Consider the following 26042-nt stretch of genomic DNA (forward strand, 5'->3'; position numbering starts at 1 on the left):
TACGTGTTATTGGTGTTTATGGCATCTCCAACTAGGATGTAAAAACGTTATGTCTGCAGTATTCTGAAATGAGCTTTTACCATCCTGCTATTCCGAAGGCCAAAATTCTTTGAAATTAATGTAGCTTTGACCCCCAAGGTAGGCCAGTATGAAGCGAGGGCCTCACGAGGGGTGTGGGCTGTTACTGGCCATGTCAGTCCCCGCCAAGGGGAGTGAAAGCCTTTCGCACCCGATTGCAAGCCCATCTCCCGAAGAAAATAAAATGTCAGCTACCATTAAAACGGAAAAGGCACTGAGTTCCTTCTCGGATGACTGCGGCCATAAGAAGCAAGGAAAAAAATGGCTGCCATCCAAAAAGGTACCTAGTCCCTTTTCTATTTTATGCTGCGGGTACTGCAGTGATTGCAAAATCGCGCCCAGGAAAGGCAGATTGTGATTGGTCAATCTGTCCTTCCCAGGTGCAAATTGTTTTTTCTTGTATCCTGGCCCAGCCGTAGTCTTTTATGGAAACGTGTAATGAGTATTAATGGCCACAATAGCATTGTAAAAACACAATCTTCACTTCACCAGCCACAGTTTCTGTAACACCCTGCTTGGGGTATACTTCCCATGAATAACCGATTATGCATGATTGTAAGCTTGCTTAAATTCTTTGGTGCCCCCTCCTCATTTCCACGTTTCAGACTGTAATCTGCTGCATCACTAACAAGTTGTCCCTCTCGCCCCTTGCAGAGGAAGGCATCAATCACGAGTGCAAGCTGTGCAACCAGATGTTTGACTCCCCGGCAAAGCTCTTGTGTCACCTGATCGAGCACAGCTTCGAGGGGATGGGAGGCACGTTCAAATGCCCCGTTTGTTTTACAGGTAAGATGGGTAGGGACCTCTGCAGGCCTCTGTGCGCATGGCTTCCTGCGCAAATGACACACAGGGGGATTTTGAAGATACAAATATTATTTCTGTTAGTACTAAATTCTCCAGTCAGTGGACGAGTAACAGGACATGTTCAGAGACATTAAACCAATATTAATGGCAATAAATGCCTTTTCATCTATGGTCATTGTCGGATGTTTTGCAAACTTGCCTCTAATTACCGTGATTTGTAAATTATGACCTCGATGTGTAAACCTTGATGCACCCAAATGTGTGCTTTGCAAAATGCACTTTAGTTAATCCCGGCTTCTATCCTTGTCCGCTCGTTTTGCTTGGGCAAACAAACAATGGTGAATTAACTAAGATCCCCCAATTCAACATGCTAGTGTTCAATTAGATTTAAATGTTATTTAGCAATAGCATATGTGAATACATGCCCTCATTCTTCTTGTGTATTTCCCTTGAACACTTGCCATCAAGAAATGCTAAAATGTCATGATTGCAAGAGCCTTATTTAAGCAATAGTCCCCGAGCAATATGCCCTGACTCAGTAATGCCCCTGCCGCGAGGGGTATATTGCTTTGAGTACCCTAGCCCGCAAGACTGGGGTACTAAAAGCATTTTTTTTTAAATGACAGAGAAAATAGCCGCTGGAGAAGGGAAAACATAGTCCGTTTTCCCTTTCCATGGCAGCCATCGGGATCGGACGTGCTGGGAACATTTCTGTTCCCAGCACGTCCGCTCCAGAAAAAATAAAGATAAGAAGGTAAGTGGGGTTGGGAGGGTGGCAGGGAGGAGGAAGGGAGGGGGAAAAAAGGAAGAAAAAAAAATGTACCTGAGTCCCCAGTGGAGACGATGCCAGCCTCCAGCCGCATAGAGGCTCGGAGCATGGCCCCGCTTCGAGGCTCCTCATTGGCTGAGGGGCTGCCCCACCCCCGCCATGGACAAAGTAGGGAAATGCCGGCCGAGGGATTCTCGGCTGGGTAACAACCCGGCGAGAGCCAATCAAAATGTGTTTTACATTCTACTTGACTCTCGCCGGGTACTAATATAGTATAGAGAGATGTCTGGGCAAATAAGCGACCAAGCCCCTCATGTATCCAACAATTACATTGTGTACACGACTAATTTAAATGTACTCTATAATACTACTCTAAACCATAGGCAGCTGACTGAGTGACCAACAGCAACCTCTACTCTCTTATTTAATGTATATTGTGGATATGTAGTCATACTAGAGCTACTAAATTAATCTATGGCACAATGGTGCTCAGTAAGTAAGGTTTTAAGTGAAATGATGGGACTCCAACTTTGATGTCCAGTTTATCTCTGCTTCTTCCCTACCATCCTTATCTTAAAATTGGAATGCTCCTTTGTGTGTGAAACATATACATACGGTTCATCCCAAGCAGATGTACCACCTGATCACCTTCATTGATCAAATTTCCTCTCTCAAATTCATACTTTAGTTGCACGTTAAGCTCTCATGATTCATTTAGTACCTGAGTGCAAACCTAGCTTTGGAAAGCAACAGAGCACTTTACAGAGTGTTGGGGGAAACTACAGGAAGGGCGAGTTGGAAACGAGGGGTATGCCATAGCAGCAGGGATTGAACGATGAAGGGGAGATCGCTGTCAATCCAGATATGCACACAATACTGTGCTCGTGTCAGGTAAAAGTAAGAGCAAACCGGGATGGGGATAATATAGAAGAGGGCACAGTAGCAGCGGGAGGAAGGAGCAGAGGAAGACAGCAGGGGCGTTATACAGGAGGGGTGAACCCTTGGACCATCCACAGGGAGTGAGCAAGGGAAAGGGGGTGTTACTCAAGCAGGGGGGAAATGAATGCCCAATCATAGGCTAAGCATGTATGAATGCGCTGCGGCATGTCTGCTGTCCACAACATAGTCGATTTGTGTATTTATTTGAACTTGTTTTCTTTTTTATGTTTGTACAGTTAGATTGCAAAAATAACGAGTTTGGGGTTTAACCACCCAAACTCTTTACCTTTTTTTATGTTATTGTGGTTTGCAACAGGTCAACTCCTTCACCTTCAACGGTTCTGAAAAAAAAGCAGAACCTGTCCAAATACTTTTCCTAACAATCTTGACGAAACGCAATACAGACCTATCAGCTATTGCCTCAATTCTACAGTTCATCCCAGCACTTATTAAAGCTTTTTATCTTCCTTGTCTTTGTTCTTATTATCGACATCTGTGCTATAATAATAACGTACGATCTGTGAGGAACCAGGAATGAGATGCGGACGCAGCGGACTCGTGGTATTGGTTATAGACTTTTATGAAATAATAAAGATGTTGGAAAATGCCTCACTGTCCCTAATCTAAGAGGTATTTCCCTACCTCAACCATAAACTATTAGTCTGTCCTGTGTCAAGATTTCCAAAGCAAAAATGTATGTGTTCTAGATCATATCCTAGCCCTTGCATCCTAAAATGATCTCTAAGGTGTTAAGGGTATTGTCTTTGGCTTGAAAAGTGCACAAATGTTCAAGTTCAACAAAAAGGTTTAATCCAACACAAGTTCCAAATTGGTAATGTTCACAGTTCCTGGGAATGGCTCCCTTGCCCTGGTTTCTCTTCATCAAAACAAGTTCCAAAGAATAACCACATTCTTTAAGACTCAAGAGGATGGCTCCCTGCTCTTGGTGTTACAATCCACTCCAGTGGAAATAACTCACTTCAGCAAGTGTTTTCCACAAACACTATAATTCAAGATCTTAAGGATATGACTCTTTCTTGGGATTCACATTTAAAAGTACCACAGTTTGGGTGTGGGTCCCAGACCTGGTATACTCTCCTGCCAGGCTGTCTCTTTATTCCTGTATTCACACAGTTCCATTATTCTATATCGTTTTTATCAAAACACTGTGCCTCAAAGCCACTCATTTACTTTATCGAATGTCCCAGTGTTCCAACCTCCTTTCTCTGGGTCACCCAACTCATGTAACTGGCACTTATCGGTACTTGATGGAGCTGCCAAAGTGCCCTGGTGACCCAGCTTCCCTTCTCAGGGCTCACCAGAATTCTTTGGCATTCTCGCGGCAAACCTATAGAAGCGCCCCTGCGTCCCACCTCCCCTTCACGGGCTTACCGGCTTTGTCTGGAGGCTTCCACGTCCTGCGTGGCTCCCACTTCGCTCCTGAGCCCTTCATCGTGTTCAGGCAGCGTTGGTACCGCTTCTCAGTTCCTGCAGTCACCAGGAAAGATACTCTTCTCTTCCTGCTGTGATCCAAGCACAGTGAACCAGCTCCTGTAGTCATTCCTCTCTCGCGTCTCCACGCTCGCCTGTGGACCTCACAGCTTGCTGTCCCTGACAGTAACTAGCCGGTTGAATCTCCCCGTTACCGTCAGCTGTTTCATCCTTAAACTCCTTCAAGGAAGGGCGTTGCTTTGAGCCAATCAGCTTCCTCCAAGCACTATACTGCTCCTTCTGGGTCGGCTGAGTATTCAGCAGTACTCAGCCCCTCTTCTGTGTCTCAGTCTTTTCCATTCTGTTGGTTACAGAATATTTAGGGATACCATTTGCAGGCTTTAAGGGATGTTGAAGGGGATGATCACAGTATGCCATCAAGGCATGAGGAATGAAAAGGATATCCCTAAAAGGGAAAGAGGGATACCATGTCACATCTGATGATACCAGGCTCTCCCCCTGAGGGTCACCTCCCCTCATGTGATCCTCCCTCAAATAGCCACCCCCAGGGTCAGGATCAGGTAGCGGCTGCCATCCCCATTTCACATGAGGAGAGGCTACCTCTGGGAAAGGAGTGATGACATCATCAGATTCATCAAATCTCATACAGCACTTCAAGCTAGATTTGTCTAGCTTCCAAGCACTATAATAATGTTTTGAATTGTACTTGTTTTATCAACCTTGGAAAGATGAAAGGCTAAGTCGTACCTCATGCAGCATTTGAACTTGCAGGTTGCCCTCCTATGGGAGATCAATGCTTTACTCCTGCAGCCATCTACTCTTGGGTGTTGCTTTTGTAGTTGCCATCCAAATAAAATGCGTCTAGGTTTCAAGTCACTCCAAACCTTATTTTTAAATAGCATGCATCTCTGCTCTACACATATCACTTATTCAAAGTCTCAGGCTAGAAACCCTCTTGTTTCTCTATATGGCACAGGACTGGCTGACATTCCTGCCTCCATACATTCAAAATCATCTTCTACATGGCATTGCTGAGAGTTCAGCAGCTGTGTGCAGGGTTCTTACCCAAGCATTAATAATGTCCCCCCTCCTTCCTCCACTGTTTCCATATTGCTTTATTCAGCAATTCTCCTCAGTAGGTGATCCTCTTAATGCAATATGAAGGGGCTTGGGCACATTTTGCTAAGCCTCTGAGGAGTGGAACGCAATTTCCCCACATTGATCTCTCCTAAACATTTTCTATGTGCTTTAACCACTCATGTATGTTATGGAAAGTCTAAGAAATGTGTTGATAAATAGCAGTGAGGTAATATTATCCTACACTGTACTCTAGTCCAATCTATCTTTTCCATCAAGATACTTTACGTTGGTGGAGGGGGGTGCGGCCATTTAGCCGACAGCATATTAACCAACGAGCTGCCAGACAAACCCCTTTTTTATTTTGCCCTTTCAACATATTCTCAAATTTACAATCTTGTACTAACCCACGCATCGAATCAACACACTAACAACATGGAAAAGTATGAACAGTACATGAATTGTGCAGGCGTAAAACGGGGGAGGGGCTGATTTCGGAAATGAAGTCAGTCAAGCGGGCCTGCACAGAGTGCAGTGGGTGGGGACCACCATTTGGTGCAGGTGGAGGGTAGGTGTCCAAGTGATCCTAAGCATCGTCTATCAATGGGTGATCTAACTGGGACAATGGAATTCTGTGTCGAGGCAGCTTTATTAGGATGAGGTTTGTGATGGCCCAGGCGCTGTGAGTACATGGAAGCTGGAGTGAATTTGTCCGATTCGGTTTCTGGGTGGGTAGAAACAGCTAGAAAGAGCAAGCCAGCAGGAAATTGGGCATGTCGGTGGAAATGAGGCCTGGGCACATTGAGCAGGTAATGAAAAAGCCTGCACGCAAACTTCAAACAAGCAAATTAGTAACATTCCAGAAATAACTGCAATAGATGTAGCTGTGGGCAATTCATCAGAAACCTAAAATATGGTAACCTAGGTACTTGCCGGGCTAACCCGTGTATTTAGGGGAACTGCTTGAGATGGAGTCAGGAAAAGGCCAATTGTGAGCCGTGGCGACAGACCTCCGGTACAGATACTAGGTAATTAATGAAACCAAAACCAGCTGGCACACGGGGTTTGATGGAAACTTTAAATGGGGACCACACTGAGGTGAATAGTAGCCAATTTACATGTTCTGCCTATATCTGGAGTTGAGGATCTGTTATGATCAAGGCTGTGGAATGATGTCCATGTTCAGTGTGGTAGCTAAGTGCGATCTTGAAGCTTTTAACTGTGGGGTTGCACTGAAAGTCGACAGGCTGATAAGGAGTTCCTAGCGTGAAAGAGCCTATCCAGAAAGCAGAACATTGTTGGTGAGGTGGAGAGGCTGTGGAGGACTTGGCATTAAAGAGTGGGAGGGTGGATCGACTGAGTTTGTCAGTCAGATTAGGGTCTTGCTAGCCCACGCATATGTGCAAAGACCTGTCAAAGAAATACTTAACTATTCTAGCAATGCATTTGGCTTAAGAGGATATCTAATAACACCCCACATGAGGAGCAAAAGAAACAAACACTAAGATAATGGTACATTGTAACAACCACTGAATATCCAATTCATCCAGGCAATCATTACCACAGATGCACGTGACTACACACAGCACATTCATCCTTAAAAATACATACAATACTCACAAACCATAAACATTTTCCAACAAAGCTGATTGCCACCCTGCACACAAGCCCTTTAATCATCTCATCAACCTATCACCCAAGTGGAGCCACGCTATACAACAGCACAGACACCAGTCAAGTAGCACACAAGCACCCAATCAACCATTGCCACACACAGTCCTGTAAAACGAATAAAACTAAAACGTCCCACCATACTTGCACACACGATAAACATAAATCAATAATCAATATCACAATTCACCAGCATAGTCGCTAATCCATATGGCTAAACATCCCAGACACAAGAAACCATAACATCCTCCAGCTACTTACCTTCACATATTCATAACCACACAGGCATCTGTTACGCATTCAGGCAAGCATCATAGTTTACTAATAGCTGTAATAAGCAGTCACTAACGTGCATAGCCACCCGTAAAACCCCACTGGCACCCATCCCATGCAAAACAATTGATCAACCAAAACCAGCTGCCACACGAAACCTGTGCGTGCAACCATCCATTCACCAACAGAACCACTGATAACAATATAGCCATCCACTAATTTCCATAATTCAACCATACAAGCTCACAACTACATAAAGCAATGTGCATTTCTTCACTTGCACAACCAAAACAGCTTTCAATATAAAATTGTGAGCCATACAGCGTGGCTCGTTTTGTAGCAGTCTGGTTGCAAAGACATTAAATAAAACTGCCACAACTCGCTTTTACCACCCCCACCTACATAGCAGAAGGCCTCAAAGGCAGACCACCCATACGCCAAAGACATGCTCGCTTTACACTCTAAGGGAAATTGTCCCAGAGGGCAAACTACTCATGGTGAAACAACTTCTCACCTCCGCCACATCCTTTAGTGCCAATAAGCCATGGAAATGAGAAATGCTATACTTTACAAACCTTGCTAAACTTAATACAACATCCTATAAAACAAGAAATCAAAGATGCACATTGGGAGGAGGCATGGCACCGGCTATTAAGCCGGAGCTATGAATCTTCTTATAGTAAATATGAAACGTTCATTCATGTCAGATCATGATACTGTTTTTCTTCTTTTCTGCTTTTGTCAAATATTGATCTCTGGAATGATACAGTTTGGAATCTAGGTGGGGGGCATAGTACACAAATTCCAGCCAAAGGTGTGACATGCAGCGCGTATTTACAAATCCTGATGGAGCCGCGCTGCCTCACTAAACTCACCTAGTTGTGAACTTGTATGCAGCTCCAACTCACTTCACAGAAAAAGAGTCCTGTACTGAAATCTTAATTTATGAAACTATGAACCAGCTTCCTACTCTTAGTAACTAAGAGGTTCCTAACTACTAATTATAACTCTTAATTGCTAATTTATGCATGCTTCCATGAGGGATGCAGGCTTCCATGAGGGATTGCTCCTCTAGTTGTGCAGATTCCAGGTGTTAGTGGGCCACTAGGCTCACTCCAGATGTGAGTGCCTTGTATAGTTCTATGCTCGATCTTTTATGCCTCCTATCCTCTTGAGAGCACTGATCATACTCTGGCTTGCTCTCAAATCTAGCTGGGTGCCTACCTCTGCAACGTTCCTTTTCATCCTCAAAAGTTTTTACAAACACTCTTAAATATTTGCAACTCGTTGGGCCAGATCTCTCAATGCTGGGTACCATGCACTTGCCTTTGCAAGACTTAATCTTCAGAGCATGCTGTGAGCCGCTCTACTCTTAGTGTCTCCTTCTCGGGGAAAACATTAAACCTGAATCACTTGGCTGGAGAGTTCCTGTGCACACCACCCTGCACAGCGCACCCACCGTTATTCTGTCAGGATTGATGCTGCTGCTGCCAGCTCATGTTATCTTCGGGCAGCAGATCAATGGCTCAGAGCTTCTCCCACAGCTGAAAGGTGGTTGGTGGCATGCAGGCAGCTCCCCTTACAAGAGCCCTGTGTGGTACTGCCAGCACTGAAACACATCTGATGATTCTTCCAGGTAATTTGAGCCACCATTTTGAGTTTCCTGAACCGAGCATGACATATCTGACACTGCTCTCATGTAACGCTTCCTTCATCGTGACAAATTATTTTCTCGCTACCTCGGCCCCGGGGGATGAAAGCAGCATGGATGAAGCTATGTTCCCTGATACAATTTCTCACCCTTGACTGCATGAGTATTATATTTCTGTAATTGAGAAATGTAATGAACAGTGGCTGCGTGGACTCTGTGTGGGTGACTGGGGGCCATTGGTTCTATGCACATATTCAACTACTGCAGATAGTCTGCCGGTTCACCCATAGCTTTGTGATTAATACCTTAAATCGTATTCCAACTGCTATTGACTTAAGGAGCCAAATCGTCATTCCTAGCCTCAGACTTTTGTAGGTCTTCTGTGATCATTTTGCTTGATAGTGCACCTTCACACGTGAATATTGTAGCTGCACACTCCATTTCTCCAGGTCTGTGATGCAATCAGCAACTTCTAGAGTCTGATAGGAGTGGCATCGATCTTGGTCGATGGCTTCCAGTTTCACCGTACCATCTCCAAACCCAACTTAACCTCATATAGCAGAGTCTGGTGCCACCTCGGTCTCAATGGTGTGCAGTGGTGCGTGGTAGGGGTCAACAGTGGTTGGGGATCTAAAGAGTCAGTTGAGGCATGTATCCAGCTTCAATTTCTCACAGGCTCATTGGTGAGTGGATATCCTTTAATAGCCACTTCACTCCAAGATGACAGCTCCTACAGGGATCACTGAGCATTCATCTTCTGCGCAGTCAACCTGAGTTCCAGTACCATGATGTCTCATTAGATGTGCATTTTCCCCCTGCAAGCCACCCCTGAAATGTCACAACGGCCCCAATACTGATCTCCACCTTAGCACACCCTGCAGCAGCACAGCCGGGCAAGAACCAACTACAAGCTCCGAATATATTATCGAGTCGTTTGATCCCTGCTGGATTTGGTTACAGCCTGCATTCATCAATAGGCAGGCACAGTGTGCCAATGAACAAAGGGTGAAGATCAATCAGAGTGACATTGAACCAAATGCGGGCGTGGTTAAATGACTCTAGCCCACAGGGAAACATACCGCCACTGCCATTCACTGGAAGGTATGCGCAGTGGTTTCCGCAGCACTGCATTGCTGTCCATGTTGTGATAGTCCTGCACATCCCACCTCCCCTCCAATTTCCTTTGGCACCCACAAAGTAATTTTTCAAGAGGGGCAGTGAACATCCAAAGTGTCAGTGAGCTGAGCAGCATTCTGACTAAGTCTGGGCCTCTCATCTGAAAGCTCACAGGAGGGCCATTAGGCAGCGGGCCCCAGATCCAAGCCACCCTCAGCAGTTGCAACTGAGTACTGGATCTAGAGTACTCCATGGTCTAGTACACTGTGCAGTGGGCAGCAAGTTGCTGAGTGAGAGATTTCTGTCGGGCAACAGCAGGATGCTCCAACAATAGAGAATCTCTGGTTCTTTAATGTTATGTGGCCGCTTCGTATGCAGGACCCCACGGCCCCCTTAAAGAAACCGCATGTAATTGTTAGATTACATGCAAACGCATTTAGTTAGTTTAGGCATGCATTGTTAGAAAATTCGAACGAACCAAAATGATATTCGCCTTCTCTGCTGTAAGACAATCCCAATTGACTGCATGTGTTGGAATACACAGAAAGTAGGACTGTGTGAATCTCTTCTTTCTGTACACCAGGTAAACTGCACATTCTCCAACCCTGCTTCGGTCTTCATCCTGGACAGATACGTCGGATATACAAACAAATCCATGTCCAGCGAGAAACTGCAAGACCTTGTCCCTTAATATTTACTTTTGTCACCAATCGCAATGTCATGAAATCGCACCAACCACTATTTCCCCAACATATTTTTCATTATCACGCTAATAAATATATATGCGTGTGTGTGTGTCTGTTTGTTTAAACACAAATCTTGAGGCTTTGCCACACTGTATGGAGAATTAACTACTTCCTATCTTCTATTTTATTCTCTGTCTGACAGGGCAAAAGTGCATCTTGGGACCTACTGTTTTATAATGCCTAGTTGAGCGGTCAATTCAAAAACGACCACTCAAGATTGTGTGTTTGATTTTGCTGTTTCATAAAGCGTGATACTGTGTAAACAACATCCTCATTAAAGAACCAAGACGATCACCTTACCAGCGAACCCACATACCCAGGACAGGATGCCGAGCGCCACACCGTAAAACCACTGCAACATGAAAGTGCTACACTAAATGGCAGCTTGAACCCGTGTTGTAACAAAAATGCATGTCATTTATGTTACACCCATCAACGAGAACTGCGCCACTTGAAACAAACGCATCCACCGTTTAAATGAGAGGACGGCGATGTCATACATTCAAAATGATAGAAACCATATAACTATGTCTAGTGTACTAGAAAACACATTTTCTACACGAGGCTTCCGGAAAGATATAGTGATTGCGCTTTTGCTACATATGGTACATTTCTCGCCTTTAAATATCAGTTACTCGTCAAGCAAAAATGTACCCCTCAGTCTACAGCCTCGGATTATATTATTTCTTTTGGAACTAGCGCCGCTCTTTGTCTCTTTGTGATTGGTCAATTCATGAAATTAAGTTCATGCTACAGGTCAGGATTTCTTGTTATGTGCCATTTTGTTACTTCTCTTGAACACTAGCACCAAAACCAATACAAGCAGACTCCCAACCAAGATCCAGCATCTCCCCTCCCACTGATGCGAGGCTGAGAACGCAGTATTTGTATTTATTTAGATTTATATAGCGCTTTAATCCAAAGCGCTTTACATGAGGAACAAGCAATTACAACAAGCAATACATGACATTGAATCAAACCAGAAAACAGTACAAGGAACAGTTTACATTATTGGTGAGGTTAAGCGCATATGGAGGGGGACCAAAATGAGAGAGGGGGGTAAGAAGGTGAAGGAGGCGGATTCAGTGGAGAGGGAGGAAGCCGAAAGATGCTAGGGGGTGAATGGAAGAGGTAGGATGTTAGAGAAGTACGAAATGAGGGGTAGAGGTAATAGAGCGGACGGGGAGGGGAAGGCGGTTCCAATGGAAAGGAGCAAAAAGTTGGAAGGAGCAGAAGCGGGAAGGGGCACAGGGTGGAGGAGAGAGAAGGGAGAGATCCGCAGAACGGAGAGAACGAGAAGGGATGTGGAAAGTGAGAAGGGAGGATAGATGGGGAGGGGCAAGACAATAGAGGGCTTTGAAAACTATGCAGAGGAAGTTAAATTTAAGGTGGGAGGGAAAAGGGAGCCAACCTAGTGAGTCAAGGGAAGAAGAGATGGAGTCGTGAGGTGAGAGAAGGCAGAGGGAGCGGATAGCGGAGTGGTAGATGGATTTGAAAGGGGAGAGGAGGGGAGTCCAAAGAAGAGAGTGAAACAGTAGAAGAGTCTGGAGAAGATGAGGGAGGAGATTAGGAGTTTAGTAGCGTGAAAAGTTAGGAGAGGACGAATTTTACCGATGTTGTAGAGGTGGAAGTGGCAAGATCTAGCAGTGAGAGAAATGTGGTGAGAAAGAGTGAAGTGGGGGTCAATGTGGAGACCAAGGTTGCGGGCATGAGGAGAGAAGGGGAGTTGGGAAGGGGGAAAGAGAATGAAGGGCGGAGGAGAGGGAGGAGGAAGAGTGTTGGCAGGGAAGAAAAGGAGTATTGTGCAGCTGATGTACACATCTTACGTATCGGAACATCTCTGCGGCCCCATATTACACCTTTTTCATGATTGATAACTAAAGTGGTTTCATAAATGAAATATTGACTGCAGATTACTGTACATAGTCTATGAGCCCCTGGGGAGGTCACCGTAACTATAGACTGAGGCCGCATGACCAGTGGTGGACTGGGTACTAGGAGGCCCTAGAAATAATTACTGGGGACCAAAAGAGGCAATGGAAATAATTTTCGCAGTGACCCCATATGACACATTTTCAGCAAGCCCCATGCTTTTCCTAGAAGAAAAATTGGAAATGCCACACAAAAGAGGCCCAGGGTGCAGAGGCCCACAGGGGAATCTACAGAGTTCCCTATAGACCAGTCCACCTCTGCGCATGGCTGTATATTCACATTAACCTATGTAGGTGGTCCATTCTCGTAGACTTTATTTGCCTCTGCAGTCAGCAATTTATACATTTGTATATTTTTATACTAAGCCCTATTGTAGAATAACATTGTCTTTGCCACCAGATCCCCTCATCCGTGTGAGCAGACTGTAACGGGGGAAGGACCGTATGGAGGAATTACGGGCATTGGGGAAAACATGATCCAACCATTTGATGATGGATGTTCTGGCCTCCTATATGTTTCAAGCTTGGATTATTTCTATAACCTGATAAGACATATCCATGTTATAGACTACAATTGTTGGTTTAAAAGTCTTTTCCGTGGTTTCCGTGTGCTCATGTTTATGGATGTGCAGTCAAGTGGCTAGAGCAGCCTTTGCACGCTTGTCACACCACTGATCGACCTGTGTTTGCCTCCAGTTTTTGTACAGGCAAATAAGTTGCAGCAGCATATTTTTGCAGTTCATGGACAAGAAGATAAAATTTATGACTGCTCCCAGTGCCCGCAGAAGTTCTTCTTTCAGACGGAACTTCAGGTATGTTTTAAATCATGTTGCATGAGCATTGGACATCGCCAAACTGCGGCCTGCTTCCCTTTCCTTACAATTACTGTTGGGACATAGTTATTTTGACTTTTTTCAATGCACCTTCTGTCTTGCATCACAATATGAAATGCATTCTTTGACAGTTAGCCAAAAAGCGCTCTGCCTAATGCTAGTAGCTTGTGCTCCAGGGTACATGATGGCTAGGCTCCACAGTATAACAATAACACATATAGCCCATATATTATTTAAGTAATACGTATTTTTAACAAACATGGATCGAATTAGCCTGAAGAAGCTTGTTACACGAGTGGAACGCGTGGCGTTTTCCACCCGGATGGGTAAGTGTTTTTATCTATCTGTTCTTCCTCTATGGTGAATGTATATTGTTGTCACCTTTTTGATGTGATGCACTTATTATTTAAATAAAATAATTTTGGTTCAAATACAGCAAGGTCTTGAGTGCTTGGGTTAATTGACATATTTCCCATTGAGTATTTTATATGCAACCTTTACCACTGGGATATGTGTTAATGATATTTAATACACAGGGGTCTAACCTCTCTACCTGGCTTTTCAACCTGCTATCTGCTATGCGGATGAGACGGAGCTCGTTTTCAGGTTCCCCTCTGCCACCCCTTCTCCCTCTCTCATCTCTGACTGTCTATCTGCAATCCAGGAGTGGTGTGCCGCCAACAACCTCTGCCTTAATGCTAGTAAGACAGATCTCATTGTCGCACCTGCACCTCCCTTTCCTGTCACTTTATGGCCTGCCTCCCTTGACCCTCATCCTGCTCCCACCCGTGAGGCCAAGAACCTCTGTGTCATCTTTGAATACACACTTTCCTTTTCTCCTCACATCTCTGATGTCTCTAAGAAGTCAAACTACCAACTGCATCTACTCAGAGGTATTGTTCGTTTCCTCTCCTGCAGAAGCTCTCTGTCTCTAGAGCCCTGGTTCTCTCTAGGCTGGACTACTGAAACAGCCTCTTCCTAAATCTGCCTGCTTCTACTCTCCGCCCTCTGCAACTCATGCAGAACAGGACTGCGAGACTTGTCCTTGGCTTCAAGCCCAGGGATTGTATCTCTCCAGCCCTGAAATCTCTTCATTGGCTCCCAGTGGCTGCAAGGATTAAGTTCAAGACCCTCTGCATTCTCCACAAGGCCTTCTGCGGCCTGGGTCCGCAATACTTAAACTCTCCATTCAGCAATACCTTCCTATTCGAGCTCTTCGCTCCTCCAACTCCCTCAGGGTCAGTCGCTTCTCCAAGAAACGAGTTGTGGGAGATCTTTCTTCAGCTCGGACTGACCTCTGGAACAGCTTCCCTGCCTCCTGAAACTTGAGGAGAACCTTCTTCAGTTCCGGAAGCACCTCAAGACCTTCCTTTTTACTTCTGCCTTCTCTCTTCCTCTCCCATGCTGATTTCATTCTTGTTACTGAACTGGGCACCTGGCTACCCTCTAAATTCGGGCCCATGTCCCTGTCCACCCAGCTGCATACCCGCACTGCCTTCTGGCATCCCCTGCACTTGGGTCTGTATCTGCAACCTTACAGTCCCCCTACCTGCACTTATTGACACCCGTTGTTTTCGCTTAATTCTTGTACTTGCCACCTGCTGGCTGCACCACTTCTTGTTGTTTGTTCCCGTGTTCAGCCCTTTCCATTCCTCCCCTGCCTTTCCCCTTCCCCTCTCCCCTACACGTGTGCGATCTCAATGTCACTGGGCCTAGTAATTTTGTCTTGTCCTCCCTTGTACCTCCGCCTTGCCCAGTTGCGACTTGAAACACTGGTGTACAGGCGCGCCATAAATAATATATGTCATATGATCATGGCCAGCGGTTGAAAGACTGGCAAACATCAATACTTGGTAAATTATCTATTTGCGTTATTTAATCTGAGTTACTAAGTTTAACAACTTCTATGCTACGTTGGCAAGTACACCAATTTGGTGGCATCCAAATATCATTAATTGTCTACAATTGTAACACACCGGCAGACTTCCTCTCTGCACTGATCGGAACTATGTTCAGTTTCAATCCCATAGAATACGAAAAACTGATGGATGAACACATTCAAGCAAATTTTCATATCCACTATTTAGTCTTTTTAGGCTATTTAGTCTCTACGGATTTTATTTTGCCACAGGAAAAGGAGCCCCCAAAGTGAGTAGTCTGTGCTTTACCACCAGGCCATGCCATCTCTGCAACTCCAGGAATGTTTTGCTTGTAGGGATACCAGGCTTGCAATTCATCTCTGTAGGCATTAGCACCTGTCGATTAAAGGCAATGCTAGTTCTGCTCTTCCTTGTCATTTATGTTTAGGACTAACAAAGAATCCACAATTTGTTGTAGATCTTCTGCTGCAACAGTGTGCCTTAATTTAATTCTATTGAAAGAAAGTTTGTATTGTTTTACTAGGTAGACGGACCCAGTCAAACAACATGCAAGGCTACTATATAAACATTGCCTATCTCTCGAATAGACACAAAACACAGGGTGAACGGAGAGATGAAAAGGTCAGAGGGCGGGACAGAGACACTGAAGATGGCCTATCTGCCAAAATATATGAATAATAAAAGATAATTGATCACATTACGTAGCATACCAATCTAAAAAAGAATGATCATATACCATATTATTTGCTCTCCTGCGTGCAGGAGATCTTTTTCATGATTGCCAGACTCAATTTCTTCCAGGAATATTGCGAGGTGGGCATTCTTTCAGTTCCTCAGGACTTCTCCCTTTTCACTTGTTGTAGCTCTCATGAGCCACAGGACTGTATCGGAATTAAGATTCCCATGCTTGTACATTGCCCCCAAGAGCCCTGTGAGTGAGTATGGTGGGTGCAGTGTCTAGTATGAGATATTCACTCAGAACCATCCTTCCACAATAGTTTTAGTAGTTCGCTAACATCCCTGGATAACATGGCTTCCTTGTATACTATTGATGTAAATCATGGTCACCTCCATATGTAGGATTCCCGCTGGCAGTATAGTATGTGCAATCCATGCTGACACATGCTGCACGATACCCTGGGCATGTTATGCTGGTCAGTTATTGTATCAGAAAAATCATCACAAGGGTTTCTGAGCTACCAAATTTGTGATGAGTGCCTGTTAAGTCCAAGGCTTTACTTCGTCATTCAGCCTTTACTCCAGATTTACTGGAACACTTCCTCTTACCATTTACCACACAAACCCCTCACTGTTACAAGTCTTATAATTTGAAATAAAATGATTGGCGTCGACATTGCCATAGATATCTTTATAAGACTTTTCATTGATGTCAGATTCCATTTTGTGCCATAAAGACTTTGATCAATTGGTCTCAGGAGAACTCTTTTTGGTACTGCAGAAACTCCTAAGAGGTGGTGCATCCAAATGTGCCACTTCTTCTTTAGAAGATTTGGTTAAATATTATGTTGGTTTATTTGGGATTTCAGAGACATCTTTAGTTTTGCATATATTTACTTTTCGATTTATGTTCTCTAATCTATCAAGAATTTAAAAGAACTTGTGGCGAATCATTGAGGATGTTACGGAAGATAAAGACCGGAGGAACAGAGAGGAGCAGAGGAAAGGGCTGATGTACAAGTTTGTTCGTGAATAGCAAAGGACAGCAAGATGTTTACCAGCAAGACATTCCTCTTGCTACTTCCTAGGCATAAGCCCAGAGGTACCAAGCCCTATGACCCAAATGCACGATTTCCAGGGGCCCTACCGACCAGGACAAGAAGAGGTTGACGGTGAACCAATAAACCAGGAACCAAGAGAAAAGCATAGGGCCACTAAAAGCCCTGGATCGCGAGTCGCTGAATTATATTTAGAACAGGAAAATGTCGTGAGAGGCTTTCTTTTGACAATATAATTGTGTATTGACCCATACCATAAACATAAGAGGTGTATTTGTAAAACGCACGTTCACCCAGAAGGGGCATCTTGGCGCTAATACCAGACTTAATGGTACTCATTTTATCGACCTCAGAAGGATGAAGGGCTGTGTGGACCTGCCGGGATTAAACTTGTGACCATGAGGTCACACACAGGCCCATGCAGTGGATGCATCAGTCCACTGAACCACAGACCCAGAGACCTTTATCACCGTAGAAGCACAGAGAAGTCATTCTAACTTATTACTACTTTCAAAATCACCAGGAAACTGTAGATCGCACTTAGACAGCTTTTTATTTCACTTATTAGAAATGACTTGTAAGATATCCAGTATTTGTGTTGAAGAAGGCAGAGGGGACTGGGACAGTGCGTGTACTGAATGGAAATCCATCCAGTATATAACCTAAAATAAAACCCTGCATAAACATGCTAATAACATATGTGCTCCCAATCGACTGTGACATGAGTCACAGCAGGCCATTGATAATGTGTGGAAGCTAGCCATTTTGCATAGCCTTGTTCATTAACATCTGGATATCCGATTTCTATTATCCTAAAATGTTACATACATGGTGTGTGACGAAGACATGCTGCAAGAAAGAAGTCTAATTGAGGCAACATGGGAAATGCCTTGCACAAGTGCAGTTGCCAGTTGCCTGGAACTGTTATACTCCCTGCCTTTGTTCAGAGAGTACCCCTCTTTGTGTATTAACTTAAAAAATGCGCCTGCTTGCTTTGTCACCATAGCCGAAACTCTCTGTACATAAAGGCAGATCTGGATAAAAAGATCACCTGTCCACTTTGTAATAAATGAGCTTCAGGTGGATGTGATTTACAGCTCACACTGGTTCAGTGGGAGTCGGAGCCCTGTTTCAATATGTGATGGCATTCAGCGTCCTTGTTTCTTTGTCCAGCATTAGTGCCCTTAATATCTCATTTCAGACAGGGTCAGTGGGGGACTAATTACATTCCTTTATTTGCACTTTTACAGCCCTTTCTTTGGGGTTCATGATGCAGATTCAGACAAGCGCCATGCTGCACTTGTCATGCTGCCCAAGAGAAGCATACCCCCAGTGTGAAAATAGCTGGCTGACTGCGAAAGACTTTCCTAATGGCAGGGCTCGTTTATTGCATGTTAATGAAAGCAGAACTCATTGGATTGGCTGGGTGAAGAATTTATTTAAAAATGCCTTGCAAACATCATACAAATTAAAGAAAAGACACTGAATAGTGTTGTATGGATTGAGTAGCTTTCAGGTGACCTCTGGTTTCTGCGACTGAAAGGTAAATGGAGAAAGGAAAATGTCTGTAATTGTAATTGACAAAAGGAACACATCCTATGGTAATGTCTGTGACCCAAGACCGTCCGGTTCTATTTGATATTTCCTGCATATTGAAGACCGAACACAAAAATGTATTTCTTTCCATTTGCGTTTGTTCAGCCCGCAATATGTCAAAATATCACATTACATATCACACCAGTTAATCCACCATGCTCTTTACCTCTAGGCTATTGATAGAGGAACATATATTTTCGTTCTTTTGCCTTTAGTTCACAAATAAGCAGTGTTACAAAGGTTACATATGGCATAGCTGACATCAAAGTCCGGGCAATTTCTAAGGGGTGATCCATCTCCTCTGAAAGAGCCTTTCTATGCAAGAGCAGTTAATTTGTAGGTTCTGCGGCATCACATGCAAATTTGATGTATATGAACTAGAAATGGCCCAACAACCTCTGTCCAACAAACCAAACCCACCCGGAAATGATGGGCACAAGATGCCTCCTGATCAGCACACATTCTGGACTCTAAACACTCGTCGGACATCTTAGATCTACTCTCCGAAGACCAAATAAACCTACTCTTCATCACAGAAACCTGTCTTTCCAATGACCAATACCTGATTATCCATGAGAGTGTGCCATCAGGCTACAAGCTAATATGTGAAAATTGCCACAATAGGAGAGGAGGAGAGATGGCACTTGATCGACAGACTGTGAATTTCCCACTCTCGACTTGCTCATCTCCCCCACCACATTGCTAAGCTTCCTCTTAATATTTACATGCCTCCTTCCTACAGCGCACACTTTGCGGGCAAACTCTGTGATGCCACTGCCAACCTGTCTGTAGATCACCAACTTATAACTGGACTCTGAGATTTCAACATCTGGCTCTAGAGTAAATGCAACCCTGTCACTAAGTCACTCAGCACTATTCTTTTTACGTTGCCCATCAAACAATTAGTTAATGGTATCACTCACATAGCCAGTCACACACTGAATGGCATTTACATTTCTACAAAGAAAATCTAACCAGGGCCTGCTCTCCAATACACATTCACTGGGAGCAAGAGGGTACCTATCCATATTCACAATATTCACAAAGACACCATTTCTTACAGAACCATAGAAAGAGCAATCAACAATTACCCGACCCTGGAAATAAATGCAAATGAACTATCCACTGGAAAGTCTAGAAGCAAATAAGTTTGCCATTCCCCACAGATGGACTAATGATTACACCAGTTGTGAAACTAAATACAATTCCTGACTGGATTAATTGTAATCATGGACAGCACTGGAAACCTTTTAAAAACTCACAAAAGAAGGAACCAGATAATGGTTAATTCCTAAACTAACTCTCATAAAAAGGATAATTGTAAACTGGACAAAATCCAAAGTAAAAACAAACTATGAACTAGCAAATTCACCCATCAACAGTTGCACTTCTACAGAGTAGAAGTCATCAAAGTTCAGTAAGCGCACTACTCCAAATGTTTTGAATCGGCAGAGCACAGCCAAATGGAATTTATATAAACCTGACAGCCTGCAACAACTCCAACTCCAAGAAGACTGTGATCAGACGCTGTACACGTCAATAAAATGATCCTCAACATCCAAGAAAACCTTACTAATAAAGGACGTTCTCACTCATATGTCACTTACGACACCAAACGGGTGTCATCATCCACCACACCTTTAACCTCTTCAAACCTTCTCTCGGTAGAGAGACCTACTTGCCATCACTGACTCTTGCAACCCAACCTGATCTCCAGAGGACCTCTCAACTATTACGAATCCATCACAGAAAGTCCTGTACTATCACACATTTTCCAATCCTTCCTCAGTGACACCTTTAGCACCAAAAGTGACCCAACTCTGTTGTTCTACTTCTAGCAAACCACTGATCAAAACAATCACACTGACCCGTACAACTCTGGAATGTACTGCCCATTCTCCACCACTCCTTTCACTGGAAAGCTACTTTAAAAAATAGTGTACGGTCACCTCTGGGACTTCATCCAAACCACCAACCTCCCTGATGAGGCATGGTTTCAGATCACCCAGGGTTACAGAATTAGTTCTTTGTTGGGTCTGGGACAAACCTAAAAAGATGAAAACTCAGAGGGCACTCTCATCCTACTGGACATGTCCACTGCTTTTGAGAGTATCTGTCGCAAGAACTTCCTAAAAAGGAATTAGAAGACATTGGAATTAAAGAAACATCTCGTAACTGTATTACCACCTACCTCATGGGCAGAATCGAAACCACCATCAAAACCACCCTACAAATCTCAGCCTCGCCTCACCAATACTGCGGTCTACCCCAGGTATCCATACCCTCACCTCTTCTATTCAACATCTCCATGACACCCCTACTAGCTATCAGCAGATATGGCATCACCTGCCACAACTGCATGAATGACACAAATCATCTACAAACCTGAAGAGAATCCATCAACCGCTCCAGATATTAAAACATGCCTTGCATACCGGGACGCATGGATGACAGCAAACTGGCTAAAACTTAACTGCAACAAAACTGAACTGATGCTCTGCAATCCAACTGTCACAAGATGACACCCTGAAAGGAGAGGCACAGAACACCCAGGAAGGGTTTTGGGTGATTGTGCCGAATTAAGGTGGACAGAATAGTACACACACAGCTGAAAGAAATGAGAACGAAGAGTAGTCAAGTGTAGCAAGGAATAAGATACAACAGAATGGATTCCCTCTAGGGGTGTATGCAGATATAGGAAAAGAGTATTCCACGAACCTTAGGAAAAACTCTAGCCTTCTGCACAGTTTGCTATAACAGAGGCCCACGCTGTTTGCTCATGGCTTGGAACAGCAGCTATGGGTGTCTGTAATGTAGAAACAAGACAAGGGAAGGGGCAGAGGTTGACTGATGGGAACCAACGGACAAGCTCTGTACAAAAGGGTCTACAAACAGTACAAGAGAAGATACTTACAGACAAATCCAGGAAAAGGAGGTGGATAGCAAACTAGCAGAAGGAAATGAAGGGAAAGTTGTGCAACAGGATAGGATAGCAGAGGACAGTAAGGAACAAGGTTGAGCGCTCAGAGGAGCAGGAAAGCAATGAGCAAGCCCACAGGAGCAGGGCTGTAAGGTAGAGAGCCCAGAGGGAAAGGGCTTGGGGCATTAGAGTAAAGCAGGCTGCACGGCAAGGAACCCAGAAGGGCCGGGCATCAAGGAGTGAGCCCTGAGGGGCAGGGCCGCTGACCGTAGAAGGTTGCAGATGACTGTAGAGGGCTGCTAGGCCGAGAACCCAGCGGAAAAAAGTAGGTAGTAAGCAGCGGAGCGTGATCAGCTGCAAAGTAGGAAGCCCAGAGGACAAGGGCTGTAGGCAGCCGAAGTGAGGCAGGCTACAGAGCAGGGAGCCCAGAGGACAAGGGCTGTAGGCAGCCGGAGTGAGGCAGGCTGCAGAGCAGGGAGCCCAGAGGACAAGGGCTGAGGCTGGAAAGCAGCAGAGCGTGTTCAGCTGCAATGTAGAGAGCCCGGCAAGGCAAGGGCGGAGGCTGGAAGGCAGCAGAGCGTGATCGGCTGCAATGTAGAGCGCCCAACAGGGCAAGGGCGGAGGCTGGAAGACAGCAGAGCGTGATCGGCTGCAATGTAGAGAGCCCGGCTGGGCAAGGGCGGAGGCTGGAAGGCAGCAGAGCGTGATCGGCTGCAATGTAGAGAGCCCGGCAGGGCAAGGGCGGAGACTGGAAGGCAGCAGAGCGTGATCGGCTGCAATGTAGAGAGCCCGGCAGGGCAAGGGCGGAGGCTGGAAAGCAGCAGAGTGTGATCGGCTACAATGTAGAGAGCCCGGCAGGGCAAGGGCGGAGGCTGGAAGGCAGCAGAGCGTGATCAGCTGCAATGTAGAGAGCCCGGCAGGGCACTGGATCCAAAGCCGGAGAAAGGAGGAACTGCAAACTAGATCCGTAGCTCAAAGCAACAAGGTTCCGGGAAGACTCCTAATGCAAAAGACTGTGCTCTTGCAGGCAGCAGCATTTATACCGCCCAGCACAGAGGCAGGCTAATTGGTCGCACCTGGCTAAGCACACCTGTAGACAATCGGCCACCTCCCTCTCTGTTCCTGAGCTGGTGGAAGCAGAGGAGATCCCTAGGGCTCTGGGGATTGAAGTTTCGAAGATGGCGAATAGGAATGGCCAGGAAAAGATGGTTATAGCCAAGTGCATTGTGGTAAGTGTAGTTAAAGCCTCGCAAATGGGAAATAAGGTCCATATTGTTCGTAAATGTATGCGCCCATGGCACAGGCATGACACCAACAGCTTCCAACACCACTACAGTCCCTTAGCCTGATGAGATGGGCACATGCACAGTGCTGCCCACCTTGGTAAGGAATCATGGAACCACAAAGGACAGTACCCTCACACTCAAACCACAGATCAGAGGGATCATCAGAAGCTGCTTTTCCCACTCTTCACACTAAGCCTCACCTTACCTTACTCGACATTCAGCCATAGAACCATTGCTGTGGTTTCTTTTTTTTAAATGTATTTACATTTTTGGTTTTAACATAATAACGGCACATAAAAGGGTTACATAATAACATAATCAGAAGATAAAATGGAAATGGGGGAAAAGAGGCAAAAGAAAAAGAGAAGGAAAACAAAGAAAAAAAACCCACACACTCCAGAAATTTCTGCTAAAATGCCAGCCCTGAATCACTCAAAGTTCATCTCGAGAAATCTGCCATTGCTGTGATTTCCCTAGCCAGACTAGACGAACGAAGCCATACTAAACAATTTCATATTAATACACACCAACAGAGAAAACCGAAGAGGAGGCGGAATCGCAATCATACGAGTACATCCAAGCCTCTCCACTCAACCCAACCAATGTAGAAGATTGTGAATCCCTCCTCATCAAGACCGAACTCAATGACCAAAACAACATAGTGTTCCTCCTGACCTACAGACCACCATCCAACAACCCCAATTTCATGATAAATCTAGCAGACTCTGCCACCATTTTATCAACCTACCACAACAACCTAGTCATGCTGGAAAACCTAAAAATTTGGTTAGAAAAAGAAAGCGTAACATCAGGAAACTCGCTCTGTGCACTCCTGGAAACACTGCACTTCAAGCAAAATCTGGATCTCTGAGGCCCTAGACCAAACTGGGATGAGTAAAACCTTTCAAAGCCACTATAAATAAAAACAGCTGAAAAATGGTTCGGGAACTGAAAGAACTCAAGAAAACAACTGAAAAATTGAAAAAAACATGCAGAGAACAGTGCAACCAACAGGACAAAATAAAATACCAAATACAGCTCAGACTAAATGAATCAACAGTGCTCAACGCGCACAAAAAAATACCACGCTGCAAAATTTGAATCGGAAAACAATCCACAGAAAGAACTCTTCAGAATCATCAAAGTGATGATAAAACCTCATTTTGCACGAAATCAGTCATCCTGACACAAGCACCTTGTGACAGCATCACCAACCACCTGAGATCAAAAAATAGAAACAATCCAACAGACCATCAACACAACCCGGGCGAACACAACCACAGCCGCCGTACCACAGACAAGTGATGAAACACAGACCACATCAAATCTCACCTGTCTAGAACCAGTCACAGAAGAAACCTTCGCCACACTGATCCAGGAACCCTGGCCTCCTGACACCTTGAAAGAAATCCTAACCCACAGAACCCCAGCGACACACTTATGGAACCTAATGAACCTGTCACTCAAAAAAGGAATCGTACCAACTGCCTTCAAATCAGCATACATCAAATCACTGGCAAAAAAGAAATCGGAAAGCGCAGAAAAACTGAGCAACTACAGACTGATAAACCAACTTGCCATACCCATCGTAGATCCTGGAGAACCATGTGTACAAGATCCTACTTAAATACGTCAAAACAAATACAGAATACTCGACCGTTCACAATTTGGCTTCAGACTGATGAGAGGAACAGAATCAGCGCTCCTATCAATATGGGATGAACTGAAAGTAAATGCAGACAACCACGCCCAATTGGCCCTCATACTATTGGACATATCCTCGCTTTTGTTACAATCAGCTACGCAACACTAATAAAAAGACTGATGGAATGGGGCATATAGGAATCTGCAATAAGGTGGCTTAGATTATTCCTCACAAACCGAACAAAAAGAACCTACTTACAACCATTCATCTCAAACAACAAAGATCTTCTGTAGAGTACCACGGGGATGTATCCTCTCCCCCTGCTTTTGAACATCTACATGTGTGCCTGGATGAAAATCATTCGAACTCCTGGACTAACCACCTACAACTACGCAGACAACACACAACTGGTGGAAAAGACGACCACGACTCAGGAACAAAATAACTGCCTCACAGACATCTACAACTGGATGACAACCTGAAACCTCAAACTGAATGTAGCAAAAATGGAATTAATGCTCTCACTCACAGAAATTAACACAGCCAACCCACAACTCGACTGACCGGCCGGCATGGAAACACAACTGGCGACTTCCAATGTAGTAAATAACCTAGAAATACGCACAGACAATGGACTATCCCTGGAACCGCAAGTCAACGCAATCACCAAAACATTATTCTACCTCCTAATAATACTCGGAGGACTACTCCCATACTGTACTTTCCTTACAGAAAGACTCATTAAGAAACTCCAAAGTGTGCAAAACGCTGCAGCCAGGATTCTATTAAGATTAAACAGAAGATACCACATTACTCGAGCTCTGAAGAACCTGCACTGGCTACCAGTAAAAAAAAACGCATTAAATTCATAGCACTCTGCATCGTCCACAAAGCCTTACACAGATAAGGAGCCGAATTCCTTCAAGCCAAGATCGGCCGCTACCAGCCATGATGGGACCTGAGATCAAACGACGATCTACAAATAGTGACAAAAAAATATGAAAAAAGGAAATTTGCAAGAACTGCATTCTCACATCTAATTGCTAACCTTTGGAACACCATGCCCAAAGAAATTAGAACTACAGAAGACAACATCACCTTCAGGAAACAACTCAAAACCACCTGGTTATTCAACATACATTGACAATGAAAAAGGGAAACTGGCAGCAACCACATTGCAGACCAAATGCATAAAGGGACACAGTCACAGTTAACAACGGCACTATCTTAGATGACCAGAACACTGCACCGCCCCAAACCGTGCGAGTGTTCCAACGAAGAGAAGGCCACCCAACCAAAGGAAGGCCTTGGGGATAACACTGAATGCTTAATTATGCTCCAAAGAAACTCTGACAGACAAACCGTTAAAACCCACGCATCACCCAACCTGTCCAACCACAATCAGGGCCACTCAAACCTGCCCAACCACAACTAGGGCCGCCTGGTTGAGCAGCCCCCCTCTATCTCTAGAGCTCCAGCTGCACAACCTTCCGGCAACCGACTGGGCATCAGGTGCACACTCAACGCCTACGACTATACTGGACGAGCAACCATGAACACACAAGGTACAAACTCCCAACGGCCTCCATAACCCGCAGGGAAGTCAGCCCTCTGACCTAGAGAGGAGGCAAGATGGGCC

At 44.8% G+C, this 26042-nt stretch overlaps 1 protein-coding gene across 2 annotated transcripts in view; it reads left to right on the top strand.

Annotated features, from left to right (window-relative positions):
• Nucleotides 1–26042, top strand: part of ZNF423 (zinc finger protein 423) — a 757398-nt gene that overhangs the window by 674658 nt on the left and 56698 nt on the right. For both annotated transcript variants that reach the window (XM_069607042.1, XM_069607043.1), the window contains 2 exons: nt 733–864; nt 13204–13319. In XM_069607042.1, coding sequence (XP_069463143.1) covers nt 733–864; nt 13204–13319 — 248 coding nt within the window. The remainder of the gene's footprint in view (nt 1–732; nt 865–13203; nt 13320–26042) is intronic.

The sequence above is a fragment of the Ambystoma mexicanum genome, chromosome 1p (assembly GCF_040938575.1).
Source record: "Ambystoma mexicanum isolate Mex_15411 chromosome 1p, UKY_AmexF1_1, whole genome shotgun sequence".
NCBI classification, from domain to species: Eukaryota; Metazoa; Chordata; class Amphibia; order Caudata; family Ambystomatidae; genus Ambystoma; species Ambystoma mexicanum.